General features: G+C 38.5%; 2 protein-coding genes across 13 annotated transcripts; both read right to left on the reverse strand.

Annotated features, from left to right (window-relative positions):
- Nucleotides 1-990: 990 nt before the first annotated feature.
- On the reverse strand, nucleotides 991-1,437 carry LOC148714399 (strigolactones hydrolase CXE15-like). The gene has a single exon (XM_088719343.1). It carries the CDS (start codon nucleotides 1,435-1,437, stop codon nucleotides 991-993), a length of 447 nt encoding a protein of 148 aa, XP_088575469.1.
- Nucleotides 1,438-4,568: 3,131 nt separating this feature from the next.
- On the reverse strand, nucleotides 4,569-14,667 carry LOC103714153 (pentatricopeptide repeat-containing protein At2g22070-like). 12 transcript variants are annotated; one of them, XM_088718540.1, is made up of 8 exons: nucleotides 14,527-14,666; nucleotides 13,156-13,347; nucleotides 11,639-11,834; nucleotides 11,300-11,426; nucleotides 7,239-11,210; nucleotides 7,006-7,125; nucleotides 6,736-6,901; nucleotides 4,569-4,968 (listed from the first exon to the last, which is right to left on the reverse strand). In XM_088718540.1, exon 5 carries the CDS (start codon nucleotides 9,686-9,688, stop codon nucleotides 8,180-8,182), a length of 1,509 nt encoding a protein of 502 aa, XP_088574666.1. In that variant the 5' UTR covers nucleotides 9,689-11,210; nucleotides 11,300-11,426; nucleotides 11,639-11,834; nucleotides 13,156-13,347; nucleotides 14,527-14,666; the 3' UTR covers nucleotides 4,569-4,968; nucleotides 6,736-6,901; nucleotides 7,006-7,125; nucleotides 7,239-8,179. The 12 variants fall into 12 exon arrangements, with proteins under 12 accessions (XP_088574666.1, XP_088574671.1, XP_088574669.1 ...); XM_088718545.1 differs by having other exon boundaries at nucleotides 7,006-7,082; nucleotides 11,639-11,845; XM_088718543.1 differs by having other exon boundaries at nucleotides 7,006-7,082; nucleotides 11,639-11,856.
- Between the last annotated feature and the right edge of the window lie 93 nt (nucleotides 14,668-14,760).

A 14,760-nucleotide genomic window follows, 5' to 3' on the forward strand; every position in this document is an offset into this window, starting at 1 on the left:
TTTTTCCTTGGAGGAGTAGTCCTGTAACGAGTAGGAGATGGGGAAAAAAATAGTGACCGTGATGCTCGCTCATGCTCATAGCCCGTCCAGGGCCTCCAATAACATTCTTCTTCTTCTCCTTTTTTTTTTCCTATTATTTTTAACCGAATGACTGCGTGTTGATGGAAAAGAGTAAGTTTAGTTCATTTTCCTGTTTAAAATAGATTTTTTTCTTTCTTTCTGGAAGTTGAACTGTTTGATACCATGCATGATGGTTTTCTATAGCCTAATAATATTACAAACTTACTACGGATAGAGTGCGACCAAATCTGGTGAAGGAGCATAAAAGAGGTGTTCAAAATTCTAAATCCTGAACCAATACAAACTTATTCATTGTTATGAATTTTCTTTTTCAATTGAATTAGCAAATAGACACATCAAACGCTTTAAAATAATTCCTGAACTCTCTCTCTCTCTCTCTCTCTTAAGGAATTGTGTAAACCTGGCTACTTGCTAGATGTGCTCTCCACCTGCAATAACCTTTAGGTCTTGAACTTAAGACATGGTCGTTTACCCTATTTGCCACCCTTCAGTTCAATGGAGACACTGCAATTAAACAACATTAGGTTTCTAGAATTGCACTCGCTATGTAGCTTAAGAAAAGGGGTAATTAATCACCAGTACATTTATTGACCTGTCTCTAATATTTAATCCATGTTGACTGATTGTTTAACAATCAGTCCAGCCATATTTCACTACTTTATTATGAGACGAAAACGCCCCCTAAGAATATTTTAATTCCTATTGCTTTATCTCCCATCCTACCGGAGAAGAGAAAGAAAAAAGGAGGTCGGGCCCGCCACGGCCGGTGCCGGCCACGGCCCAACCCCTCCCGAGCCTCCTACCACGGCCGTGCCGCCGGAAATACCCCCGTCCCAGTCCCCTCCCGCAGCTGCGCCGCCGAGAATGCCCCCACCCCCACCCCACGGTGGGGAGGCGCCGAAGAAGAGGCTAGGAAGAAGGGCGGCCGTGGCGTCCTGCGGCCGTCGCCGGCCACGACTCGTCCTTCTCCCGCGTCCGCCGCGGCCCGGCCCCTTTCCGATGCCGACGGCCTTGCGGCCTTGCGAGGGAGCAGAGGTGGAGGAGTGCGCGGAAGCCAGCATCCATAGCGGCGAGGAGGCGCTGCTCGGGAGCGAGAGGGAGATCGACAGAGACGACGATGGCGAGGACGGCGCGGGCGAGGTAGGAGTAGAATTGGTGGTACATGAACCAGGAGAAGTGGGAGATGCAGAAGCCTCCACCTTGGAATTGGAGGAGTGTGGGCAGCGCTTTCCTCCGCCTGTCGCCACCGTGCTCCGACGGCAGCTCGGGGAGGTAGAGGCGGAGGGAGGGGTCGCTAGGGAGGTCGAGGAGGGTGATGCCATCGCGGGGGGTGTCATGGGAGGGGACGGGTTCCATGAGAAAAAAAAGAAAATAAAACAAGGAGAAGAAAAAGGAAAGAAAAAGAAGAGAAAAAAAAGAAAAAGGAAAAAAAAAGAAAAAGGAAAAAAAGAAGAGAAGGAAAGAAAAAGAAGAAAAAAAAAGAAGACAAAGAAAAGAAAAAGGAAGAAAAAGAAAGAAAAAGAAGAAAAGAAAAGAAAAAAAAAAAAAAAGGAGAAGAAAAAGGAAAGAAAAGGAAGAGAAGGAAAGAAAAAGAAGAAAAAGAAAAAAAAGGAAAGAAAAAGAAGAAAAGAAAAGTAGAAAAAACGGAAAATAATGAGTGAGTGACAGTTAGGTTAGTACGTTTGGTATACAAGTAATATAACATGGCACACATTTAAGTAAGCTTGGCACACAATTAATCAATGTTTTAACACTTAATCTAGTCTGACACAGTTTTCTGCTCTGTGCACACAGTTTACCGTTCTCCGCACATATATATAGTTTCTGTGCACACAGTTAAGTTAAGCTATCTGATTTTGGTAGAATGTTTCGAATTAGTTACAACAGTGTGGTAGACACTTAATATAGGTTGTTCTTGTGAGCCAAGACTCATCCTAGCATGGCGCATAGTCGATTAAGCTTGAAACACACTTAATTAACCAATGCACACACTTAATTAACCCCGAAACACAGTTTTCTGTTCTGTGCACACAGTTTACCGTTTCCTGCACATAGGTATAGTTTCTTTGCACACAATTAAGTTAAACAATCTGATTTTTGTAGAATGTTTCGAATCAATTACAACGACGTGGTAGACACTTAATATATGTTGTTCTTTTGAGCCAAGTCTTACCTTAACATGGTGCATTAACTTAATATAGGTTGTTCTTTTCCATGTTATGAAGAATAGAAATGTTTCAATTACAAACTTAAAATGCTGCATTAACTGTCTTCTACAATATCTTGGAGTGGATTTCCAGTTCTCGCATGTTATAATATCTATGCCCAGGCTCTCTCAAACAGAGAGGATGTACCTAATGACCTCCCTATTTTTTGCAACCGCTAGCTATCAAGTTGAGTTTGCTGCTTCATGGTGGATGCAGTTACGTTCCCCGTACTTGTTGAAGGGATCTCCTAGTTTGGAAACCCTGTCGATTCAATTGATGGAGGTGCTGCGAACAACCTATGACTTTCTTCATTTCTCCTTTCCTATGTGTTCTATAAGCCACTCACAAGTGTCAACTCTCTACCCTTCGCTATTTCTTTGCAGCCAAGGACAAATAATTCAACTTTAAAGGCATTTGCAGGATACTTGCTCACGACAATAGAGATCCAAAAGTTTAAAAGGCATTTGCAGGATACTTGCTCAAGAATGCAAGGATGTTGGAGGAGATCGTAATGCATTCCTCACGCAAGTCACGAAGATGGACAGTGAACTATTTCAATTCCCCCAAGAGCTTCATCCGAACATGCAATTTTGATCCTTTGATGTAAAGGGAGGCAAAAGGAGCCACCCGGCTTTTATTAAAGATTAATCGTATTTACTATAGAGACGAGGGCAAAGATGAGTTACATTGTCGAGGAACGAGAGAAACTTTCCGAACATGCAATTTTGATCCTTTGATGGCTTCCCCAGCGATACATTTCTTGAAACTTTCTGAATCGAGCAGAGAAAGATAATAGGAAACTAGAAGAACATCGTAGCTAGGCTTCTTGACAATTCATTAATGAGGGATTGGACGGGGTTTCCTTGGTTACGTGCTTGCATGGGATCAATTTGCACTATTTGGTTCCAACGGTGGCTCGTTGGAGGAGGACATGCCATCTTTTATTGGTCCACAGTAAGACAATCGCTTGCTCGTTTTGTCCGTTCAACAATCCAATTGATAACATGACTAAAATTCATGAGAAAATAAGAAATGAAGTGGTCCACCAGTGCTGCTTAAGTTAGCTTAATCCCTGGAAACTGAAGGTATTCTTATTTGTAAATGTCTTTTCCTTGCTCCAAATTCTGGCTATGAGCAAGAGTGTGTTTAAGTATAGAAGCCAATGGCCAATTAATATATCCATATCTTGGTAGCTTTGGGGTCAGTATGTTAGGGTTGTTTCATAGTATGACAGCATTCCAAGATACATGATCTTAAAAGTTCAGCATAAAATTTGCTCAACAGAAAGCATAAAATCAAAAATTATCCCTAAAGTTTATATTCTAGATGTTTCTATAGACATCAAAAAACAAACCAGCCTATGCTCCCCACCCCCACAAATAAGAAGAAAAAAGAACTGAAAAAGAAAAGGGTTTTCAATAGATTACTCCCTCCTTCCAAGCCCGTCAACAAAACATTCCCCTTCTTATAAAATGTCAACTACGATATGTGTATTTTACAAGTGGGACAAAGTATTCCTTGATGTCCACTTAATGACTTGCTCTCTTAATATTTTTATATTTCTTGATTTTTTTTTTTTTTTTTGTGCGGCATCTCCACTGTTCTTACTTAGGACTATACTAGTAGTAAACTAAAGTTATAAACACCATTTAACTTTAAAAGATCAAAAAGGTTGGCCGTTGATTAGACAAAATGGACCATTTTCTCTTATTAGAAAAAGTTAGATCCTACTGGTTTTTAGGAAAAAAGTGGGCTGCGTTGAAATGCATCTAAGAAAAGGACAAATACATCAAAATTCCTCTCGAATATGTTTTGTTTTCCTCTTAAAAGAGAGCTTCTTCAGATTGATACGATGTCTACATTGTCAGATAATAGCTTCCCAGGCACTGTCGGTGAAATGGGGGAGGCCGTCTCTGTTGCTACTTGCTATTCCTCGCATGGTAGCATGAAAAAGAGTGAGATTGGAGGCATCAGCCATAATGGGAGGATGACTCCTGAAAATCTAGAGTTTTGTTTGTTCTCTAGGCTCGGAGAATGATGATGGAACTCCATGGCATGCTGATGCCAGCTATCATATCATTACTTGGATGCCTCAGGGCGAATCTTGTGTTCCCTCATGTCTTTCTATTGCAGGGATCAAGCTTCATTCATTGTCATGCTTCGCCAGCTACCTTCAAATGTTTAGATAGATTGATCCTAGTCTAAGAAGAGACGTATGTGCTTAAGCTGAGACAACCAAAAAACGAGCATCCAAGATGAGTTTCCTTCAATCTTTCAACATTTGTGCATGTCACACTATCAAGTGCACTTGGTACACAAGTGCACCAAGGTGATCCATTCATCATGGAATCCATTACAGTACCTCATCAGTTAGAATCTAACATCAGCATTACTTGTTCTACGGCAAGTCATGCTTGCCCTCATCAGACTACAATCGTCCAGTCAAAATATGTCCAAAGTTACAGAAGCTGGAACCTGGAAAGAGCTCAAGTCAGGTCCCTTGAGGAACCATTACAGCTTTCATTAGCCAAGTACGGTATCCATGCACTCTCAGCCAGCTAACATGAATTTTTGTGGAAGACTATAAGCTTTCTCTGAAAATTTAACACCAGAAATTCTTCACTCTGCCGGAGGCACTAACTTGTGAAGATAATCTCAGGTCGAGTTTTGTTAGGTGGACCTGTAGAAATAGCTTTCATGAATTAATACCTCACTTCAATTGGTAACAGGCACACCTGAATACAGTGTCACATCAAGATATAATAACAAATGCAGGAGATGAATTAGTAGTCAACTTCATATTCTGTAGTGTTTTAGACGTCCCTTCCTGCTGTTTTAATTCATATCTTGAGGACTAATCAGTCAGATAGATGATAATGGTCTAGAACCCACATTTCACTGTAATATAGTATAGAAAGGACACTAAATGGCAAGCTTTAGAGTGTCAATGACTTTGAGAGTAACAATTGATTTACAAGCTAACCGTGTGGTGCTCAAGTGATAAAACAATATGATTGGTGAAAACATTCTCTAATTGGAACTTTTGATAATAAAGGATCCCAAACTCTCATGTAAGCATAGACCTTATTCCAATAATACTAAAGAATAATTTTGTAATAAAAGTTAATCTTACATAATAAAGTTTCTGTTACCAAGTAAACAGGGAAAAATTTTAGATTCATTATAATTTCAAATCATATTACCTTATTTTACCATCATCCATGATAATTTATATTTCCAGAAACAAGTAATCCAGGAAAAGTTATAGCCAAAGTAGGTTTTCTTGTACATAGGATGTTCGTATCAACAATCTGTTAAGTTTCTATGAGGATAAGGGCACTGATATATCAATAACCTGCCTGTAAAGGACTACTGGAGGTTAAGCCCATCGCTAGTTACCTTCTACGGACCTTGTCTCTCTTTTTTGGTGGAAGACAAAGTTTGTCCTGATCAACATGTCCACTACCCCTTTTTCATCCCATCCGTACTAATAGGTACATGCGTGCAACTATGAAAGCTTCTTTCTATTTTACCTTTTTAACTATCCCATGGTCATCTTTCTTTTCTTCTTTTGTTTGTGGAAAGAAGATATACTATCTCCACTATGGTCTATGGATTGTTTCATATGTTTAGAGAGTACGAGAAAATGATTTTAAGAGACATACGTGATGGAACAGTTTATCTGTTCAAATATAGATATGCCACACCACATCAACTCTCAACAACATCAAAGTCCTGAGTTATATATGTCAGTATCATGGAAAAGTTGACATTTTTTTAATGTCTCTTTGACCGGATAAGAACCTTGCGGCCTTAACCAGAGCTTCGGCATCCTGTTATGAATGCTTGAGCTATTAACAAGGCAAGCGATCATGCTGTCAAAGCATTCCGAGTTGTGAACCCACAACAATTGAACATTAAAGAGGTGCCAAAGAGGGGAAGAAAAAGAAACATAAAGGTCCCTGTATTGACCCACGCAACAAAGGCAGTAGCCGCATAGTTTCCCAGTTAGACAAACGTTAATCAACCCCCCATCTCAAAGATAAAATACCAGTCAAGTTAGAAAGAGTAAGATTGTGTTATCACACTATGAAATGACTTGCTTTTTGGTAAGACAACATGAGGTGGCTTTAAAAAGCAAGGATTCAGAGATTTTGAAATTCAGATGTCTTTTTTGCACACGCAAAATACAAATGACTGGATGGGCAGTAGGCAAACAGATCTCATCTGCTTTCAGCTTCTAAAGCAGTACAATATATAAGAAGAACGATAAAGCAATATGAATTCACAAGTAATAGCCACATTATAAAAACTATAAGTACTACCAACAATGAAATATATGTTTAGAATAAAAAAAAGAAAATGAAGAACATGACATGCACCCAGATAAATGCAACAACAAACCATCTTCAGAATTTGGGCATGTTAAGGCAAGAGAGGAGCATACCATGCTTCTTCCACAGCATGCAGCTAGTAGACTACAGGCTTCCCAAATCATGAGATGACCCACACAGGCTGGATAAAATGGCGGTAAAACCAAATTGTGTCCAAAGGACCCAGAGCACATTTCTAGTTAGCTGGAGTCATTCCAGGAAAACAATCAGAATGCCAACCTAATTGGAGAAGTATATCAGGACAACCACATCATCATATAAATGTCAAAGATGACAATAATGCCATATAAGATCATTAACAGTGAGAAAATTGTCTATAGCACCTCTCTCATCGCTATTTAGCACCTTTGCAGTTGTTGGCTGCTCTGCAAGATGTACACTGACAATCTATATTCTTTTCCTACAGGATTTAGCACAAGGCAGCACAATTTGATATATTTTTACTGGAGAAAAAAATTCGCAGAAAGACAATGTAAGAGATTTCTCAGGCATAAAGAGAAAGAAAGGAAATGAATTAACTGAACATTACGGTGAGATGGTAACAAGAAATACATACCTGACAAGTAAACAAGACATTGCCACTCTTATGACTGGCCAGCTTATAAATATCATACAAATAAGACATTAGGATTTAGTTTTAGCATCAAGTAGGTAAAATATCAGGACCCTTCCTTGGTAACTGGAAATTGTTGCTGCATCTTAATTCATAACCCTGCAAAAAGCTTGGGCCAAGGAGCATGCTACCTGAAATTTTGCTACAAAAGCTTTGCTTCTTTGCCAAGTCAGTCAGCCAATGTAATAATTCACTTGGGCCAAGGAACATGCTACCTGAAATTTTTCTACAAAAGCTTTGCTTCTTTGCCAAGTCAGTCAGCCAATGCAATAATTTGCTCGGGCCAAGGAACATGCTACCTAAAATTTTGCTACAAAAGCCTTATCTTAGCTGTTTCTCTTTCCAAAGGTGTAAATCTGTAATTCAGTATCTAAGCCCGCTTCAGGCAGCTCCTTTGTCTTTCCTAGCTGTACCACGTCCAAATCGGCTCCACTTTTCATGAAAATCTTTCTCATAATCAGCAAAGAATTTTCTTTCCCACATTTTCAGCTCTCAACCTCCACCTTTAACACCACACCGTATACAATAATATCGCTAAAATCCATCTACATGAAAGGGTCAAGAAAAGAATACGACAAAGCATGCCATACCGGCCCGAACCAAGCAGTACGGAGCATACCATACCGTACCAATTCGGTATCGGCATCCAATACGGATGGCGTACCGATACTCGACACTCCGTACCATACCATACCAATATTGTGCTAGTGTGGCACCGGTATGGGGTCCGGTACCGTAACAGCGAATCTTGCTGTAAGACTTAAATTGACATTTTCCCCCTAATCTCTAATAGAGATCACAAGGTGACAGTCCTGCTATAGATAGAACTATAAATGCCAATTCCATGACATGCCTGATTTCGACAGCACTCCTGTCAACTGTTATTAAGCATACTCAGATGCAACATCTGCTAAAAGCTCAACGATCATATAAATACTCTGGGAATCACGATGTGTTTCATCCCTAGTGGTAAAGATATGCACCTTTCCTTTTATCTCTATCCAACTATTGCTCAACTCCTTCCTTGCATCTTTTTCAGTCATCCATCTCCTCATCAAAGCAGCCTCTCTCTGTCTTCCTACAGCTGCATACATCTGCATGACCATCAAACAGGAGGCAGCATTATTTGATTCAAGCTCCAAGACCCGATCAGCTGCATACAAACCGAATTTAAGAGCCCCACTTATCCTGCATCCATTCAAAAGTGTTCTCCAAAAGATAGAAGTGGGCTCAAAAGGCATCTTGAGGATTATCATTGCAGCCTCTTTGAGCAATCCAGCACGTGCAAGGATGTCAACCATGCAGACATAATGTTCAGGTCCTCGATGAACTCCAAAATCTTTCTGCATACAGTCAAAATACAATATTCCCTCTTTGAGAAATCCACGATGGCTACATCCCTGGAGAACACCCAGAAAACTGATTCTGTCAGGGTGAAACCCAGCTTTCTGCATCTGATGGAAAACTAAGATTGCTTCAACAGCATATCCATGCTGCCCATATCCTGAAATCATAGCATTCCACGTGAACATGTCAGGTTGATAAATACTATTGAAAATATTGATCGCACCATGCAGACACCCTGATTTCATAAACATAGAGATGGCAGAGTTTCTGACGAGATTGTTATTGTCAAATCCTCTCTTCAGGAGATGGCAGTATAACTGCTGGCCATTCGAAAGTGCAGCTAAATCTGCAGCAGCAGCCAGGGCGCTGGTGAGAGAGTGAACAGTGGGTCTTCTTCCCACTGACAGCATTTCTTTGAAAAGCATCAAGGATTCTGATGATAATCCATTCTGCTGGAAACCAGATATGATTGAAGACCAGGAGGCAGAGTCTGGCTCAGGCAATTGTTTGAACAATTGCCATGAATCAATGATTCGTGAAACACGAGCAAGCCCAGAAATAATAGTTGTCCAACTGAAGGTATCTTTTTCTTCATCAGGCATGACTAAGAAAAGCTTCAGGGCAATATGCAATCTACTCTCACTTGCATAAGCCATGATCATGGAATTCCAAGAAATGGTGTTCCTTTCAGGCATCTTATCAAATAGCTCCCGTGCATCCTGGGTCTTCCCGTGCCAGATATATTCCCTAATCATTACATTACAAGCAACACAGTCCCAAAAGGCCATTTCATCAAAGACCTTTCTTGCCAGGTCGAGTTTTCCTTCATTTGAGTATGCCGAAATTTGTTTTGTCAACAATATTAGGTCTTCATTTCTTGAGTAGATATACATTCCTCTCATTTGCTTATGATTGATATACCCAACATTTCTTTTATGCAGCAAATAATATGTAAGGTGCACATTTCTAATACTGTTACATCTCAGTTGTACCAGAAAACCCATCTTCGTTATAAAATACATTTGCAAAAATAGGATGGACTGCATGTCATGGTCACTTACCCTTCCTAGCTTATTACTACAGAGATGTTGCTCAGCTAAGGGAAATTAAATGTCAACTCCGGCTATCCGTACCTGAAATTGGTCCTTCAGGTTGTAAAAAAGAACTAAAGAGCAAACAAGCTGATATTTCTAAGTAAACAACATCATAATCAAGTGTAAATTCTTTGTAAAATGCAACAAAATACTTTTTTGGCTACCTCTAAAATTTCTTTGTGAAGAAAACAAGGAAAGGGAAAAAAATATACTTCTTAACATAGAACGAAATAATATAATTCTCTTGTCATTCAATATAAATGATTAACAAAGAAAAGAAACAAAATGCTGGATGGAGGATATGTACCGTAAAGAAACCAGGCCTATCTTGTAGTTCTTTAAACCAGCTTATAGTTCCAAGAGATGAGGTGAAACCAGGTATAATACAGTATGCATGTTGCAAACTATAAAGCATTCTGATTCTTGTCAGCATTAAAATACAGGTAAATATATCTTACTAAGTATAAAATACTAGAACTAGACAAGAATTGTGTGATAGAAGTAGACCACCAGAACAGCACTGGCATCGCTTGCAAGCACAAATGAAAAAAATACTATACTTCATCTTTGCAATTGATGAAATTCATCCAATGCATAAGACAATCCCAAAATTTAACCAAAAGGAAAGCTGACAGCGTTCCGTGGCAAGAGCACTGAATAATGGCCACTCCAAAATTACTTTCACATGTATGAATCAATCTTCAGCTCAAGGCACGTCAAACTAAATCCAGTCTGGGGGGAAAAACATGACATAACTGGAAAAAAGAGAACATCCGAGAAGGGGGAATGCACCTTTTGACTTATTCCCACAGCCCTATTGCATCAAGATGAGGGCTTTCCACATGAATCAGAACTATTAGATTCCTCAACAATAGTTTTAATCCTTGAAAGATTTCGCCCAAGCTTCGAGATAACAAACATGGCATGGGAGCCATTGCCTGCTGGTTCTAGGTATCCTCAGAAAGGCTCACATGTCCCCCTTAAATTTAAGGGTACTAATATATTGGCCAACTATAACAATTTTGAGAATCAATGAAAGTAGTAAAATATCAATAGGACATTACTAAGAATTCTGTCCATCCTTTGAGTCTTACTACAACATCTTTAGTGTTTCCTAAAAATTTAGTTGAGTCTTGCTACAACATCTTTAGTGTTTCCTAAAAATTTAGTCTTGATTGATCTTAGCATTCCAAAATTTCAAGTAATAATTAACTTCTTAACAAGTTTTGGACAGGAAGAATAAACCATTTTAATGGATTATATTCAATTAGTGATGTTGAACTCAAAAAGAAAAAAAAAAAAATATCAAATATCATAGCAATAGCTAAAGTTATGTTTAAAATAATATTAAACATTACATAGTGACATAAAAAAGCTTGAATAAGTATTAGTTAATTTTGCTTGATTTTCCTTCGTTAGGCCTGGGAATCCTCTTGTATTCATAATTGTTGATGTCAACCTTTTGTTGCAAAGCCTGCAAACATCAAAGGAACCATTCTGAGAAAATGGGATGAAGCATCTTTGTGTTAAGAAACATTTTACTAGCTGAGAGAACTCAACCACCTTCAGCTCCTCCTCCAGAGAAATTTTCTTTGGTTTATAGCCATCCTTGGGCCCAGTTCTTGTAAGTGCTTTTGTTGTTTCAATAATCTCCCACTCTAGATCATCTTTTTCCTTTGTCACTTCTTTACTGAATTATTAAGCCAACAATTTATTCTAAGAACAGATGCAATTTGTTTGATAGAATGATATATTAAACAGAGCAACTATCTTTTCTAGAGATCCCCAGACATACTTAAATAAGAGGGGCTTGACAATACCAAGAATAGATAATGGTATAGATAGATAAAGAGTTGTACAGCAATAAAAGCAAAAGATAAAGTATTAAAACTTTAAACATGCCTTCCTTTAATGAGATGAGCAAGGCCAACTGATCCTCATACTATGAGAGAAATGAATGGAAGCCCATATCGAAGGAAGGGATATTTCCTGCCCATCGTTTAAATTCAGCAGCCTTATGCAAAATCTTAGTTGGAGGAACCCCTGGATCAATCTTCTGAGCTGAATTTGTCTTTGTTTCAGTTGTCATCACTTTCAGCTGAAAACAATCTAAAAACAAGCTGAAAACAGTATGAATTCAGGAAGCTATTTCATGAAATTATACTGACATCGCCAAACTGTAAATTGGACTATCAAAATAGTTAGAAGCCATTTAATTCCCAAAACTACCAGAGTGAGCTAACAAATTGTCAGTAGATTTTTCATATTGTAAGCTCATTAATTCCCAAAACTACCAGAGTGAGCTAACAAATTGTTATAGGCCAGCATTAAGTGATGTCAACTTTCAGAGAAGACATTTATCAACTGCATACTATTTGCAATCTACACCACATACTTTCTTTATGCAGTTCCCATTTGCTTCCTTTTGCAGTTTTGAGATTGCTTAACAGGCAATGAGTTTCGATGTATTGGGTATTTCTGTATTTATAGAATAGAAGCTTTGATAAAAGGAAATAGAGAAGAATCAAGCAATCATGATTTAGCATTTATCTGAAATAATATTATGCTCTTTAACAATTGCTATTATGTTCTTTAAAAGATATTGTCTCCATATAACAGTTGATGCACTCATGTTCGAAATTCCTGAGTCAATCAGAACTCAAGCTAGTCCATGGTAATTTAACAGGATTCTGGTTTTACTCAAGGAAACCACCTCACTTGTTTTAAAAATAATTGCCTGAGATTGGTTAGACAATTTGACCATGGCTGCCAACTAAGTCTAGCAAACAAATTCATCAAGTCTTCATATCCTTTACCAAATCAAATTAAATAAAGTCATACTACAGTAAGTTGGCGAAAACTCAAATTGTTCTTTGTTTTCTTAAATGGTATCAAGTGCAATGATAAGATAAAAGGCTAAAGTTCAATGTAACCATCAAGCCTTGCACCAACTATTCAAGGTTCGTTTTGTGCATACTTGTGTTTCCAAATATTACAATTCATTTCATAGTCTAGCATGCCTTTTTCATGACAAGCACTCAGGCAAACATCAGCACTCCACTTTCTACATCCCAACTTGAAATGGTTAAAACAGATTAACAATGTGCTGACTATAGGAACTAGATCAATCAGCTTGAGTCCAATAACCAAACATTATATCATCAAGTATAATAGCACATCAGTCTGTGTAAATTCACTCAGTCAACAAAATCCAGAACTTGAAGAAGCAGTCTATATGAAGTTCTTAAAATCAAACCGCTGATCCCATTTTCCATGCAATTAAATCAACAACAATGCCTACAAAATTAACAACATTAAAAAATTCAAGAAAGAAAATTTTAATTATTCCCTTTTCTTTGAAAAAGCATACAAGACAAAAAGGAAACAAAGTCAGAAGCAACTAAAGCACTCAATCTCACCATAAACAGAAAGGAATTCACTATTTTCTTCTTTCCTTGCTCATCTTATGTTGATCTGATCTCCTTGCTCATCTCCAGATTTAGGGAGGAAGCAAGGGCTATCATCTCTCACTCACTTGAAAGCCTCTTCTTATTACTCAGTGGTCCACAAACACATTATATCAATGCTTTGCAAATTGATTTGGACCAGACCTGCATATAATAGACAGCTATGGCAATGAATCAGGTATGCGCACAGTTGTGGTAACATAAAAAAAAAGCTTCCCAATAGAATTTTGATGACTTTAATCCCCTCCATCAATCTTTAAGTATTCTTCAGCTTAAGAGGGGCAAATTAGGCTTTTTGACGAGAGCTAGAACCAGTGGGCATCAGCTCCAATGCTGTGCTCACCATCATCAAGCTCAGGTGTAATCTTTCAACGATCGAGCTTTTCTCAATGCGTCTAAGAGTTTGCATCCATGTGAAAAGCTCACCTCTTGGATGCCATTGGCGGTAGACATAAGATAAAAGGTGCATTATTTTCCTTCTACACTTTCTTAGATCTGCTATTTTTTCCGATTTTTCCCTCAAGAACTGGATTTAGCATGAGATGCTTTGAACCGAGGATAAGTTGGTACTTCTTGTTAAAGTAATTCTTATAACTTCTCCCCTTCAATGGGATCACCTAGTGCCCTTCCACTCTTTATTCACTTAACCTTCAACTGCTATCTAGCTTGCAGACCTAATGTTTTTTTTTTTTTAAACCTTCTACTCATCTAGTTCCCTTCCACTGTTTATTCACTTAACCTTGAACTGCTATCTAGCTTGCAGCCCTAGTTTTTTTTTGTTTTTTTGAACCTTCTAGTACTTGATTTCCTACGTCCAATGTTGAAGTTGTTGCCTAGTCATTTATTGCTACTTCCTTGTAGTCAACTCTTGATCAAGTTATTGCACTCAAAAATCATTTAAATAATTTGCACCGCTTGTTAGAAGTCTATCAATATTATAACTAAGTTTGTCTGCGCGGCCTACCGGATCTGATTAAATCCAAACAGTATACGATTCATGCATAAATTTAGTGTGCCAACTAAATCTTCATTATGCTATCAATGCATAAATTCATAAAATGGCACCATTGCGAGAAAACTCGACGCATTTAATTCATTCAAATTATAGATTTCCTTTCACAAATTTGACCTTACGAAGAATCCCATCATTCTTCTGAAATCACAAAATAAACAAACTTCAAATCGTTTAAATAGCTTCTTCAAAAAAATTGTTTTAATAGCACAGTAACTAAAGCACCTCCGTAATAAAACCTTATAATATAACCAAATTAATCACATAAATCAGACGGCACCGAAAGAAGAAGAAAGAATGGGCGGTGGTACCTTCTCCCGCTTTTACTTCAAATCCTTCTCTTGCTCGATTAAGCCGGAGGAGGTGATCGCATGGGAGGCGGAGCCACCGAGGCGGTAGTAGCCGGACGCGCCAAAGGAGAGGAGACAGCGCTAGAGAAGGTCGCCGGAGCTGCGAGATTGGGAGGCGAATTCGTGGGAAAGAGCAGAAAATAAAAGGAAGAGAGGAGAATTGTCCCCTCAAACCCTAAAGCATGGAGGATCGAG

Source organism: Phoenix dactylifera, chromosome 3 (genome assembly GCF_051530095.1).
Source record: "Phoenix dactylifera cultivar Ajwa chromosome 3, Ajwa_hap1_PhDact_Kaust_v1.1, whole genome shotgun sequence".
NCBI classification, from domain to species: Eukaryota; Viridiplantae; Streptophyta; class Magnoliopsida; order Arecales; family Arecaceae; genus Phoenix; species Phoenix dactylifera.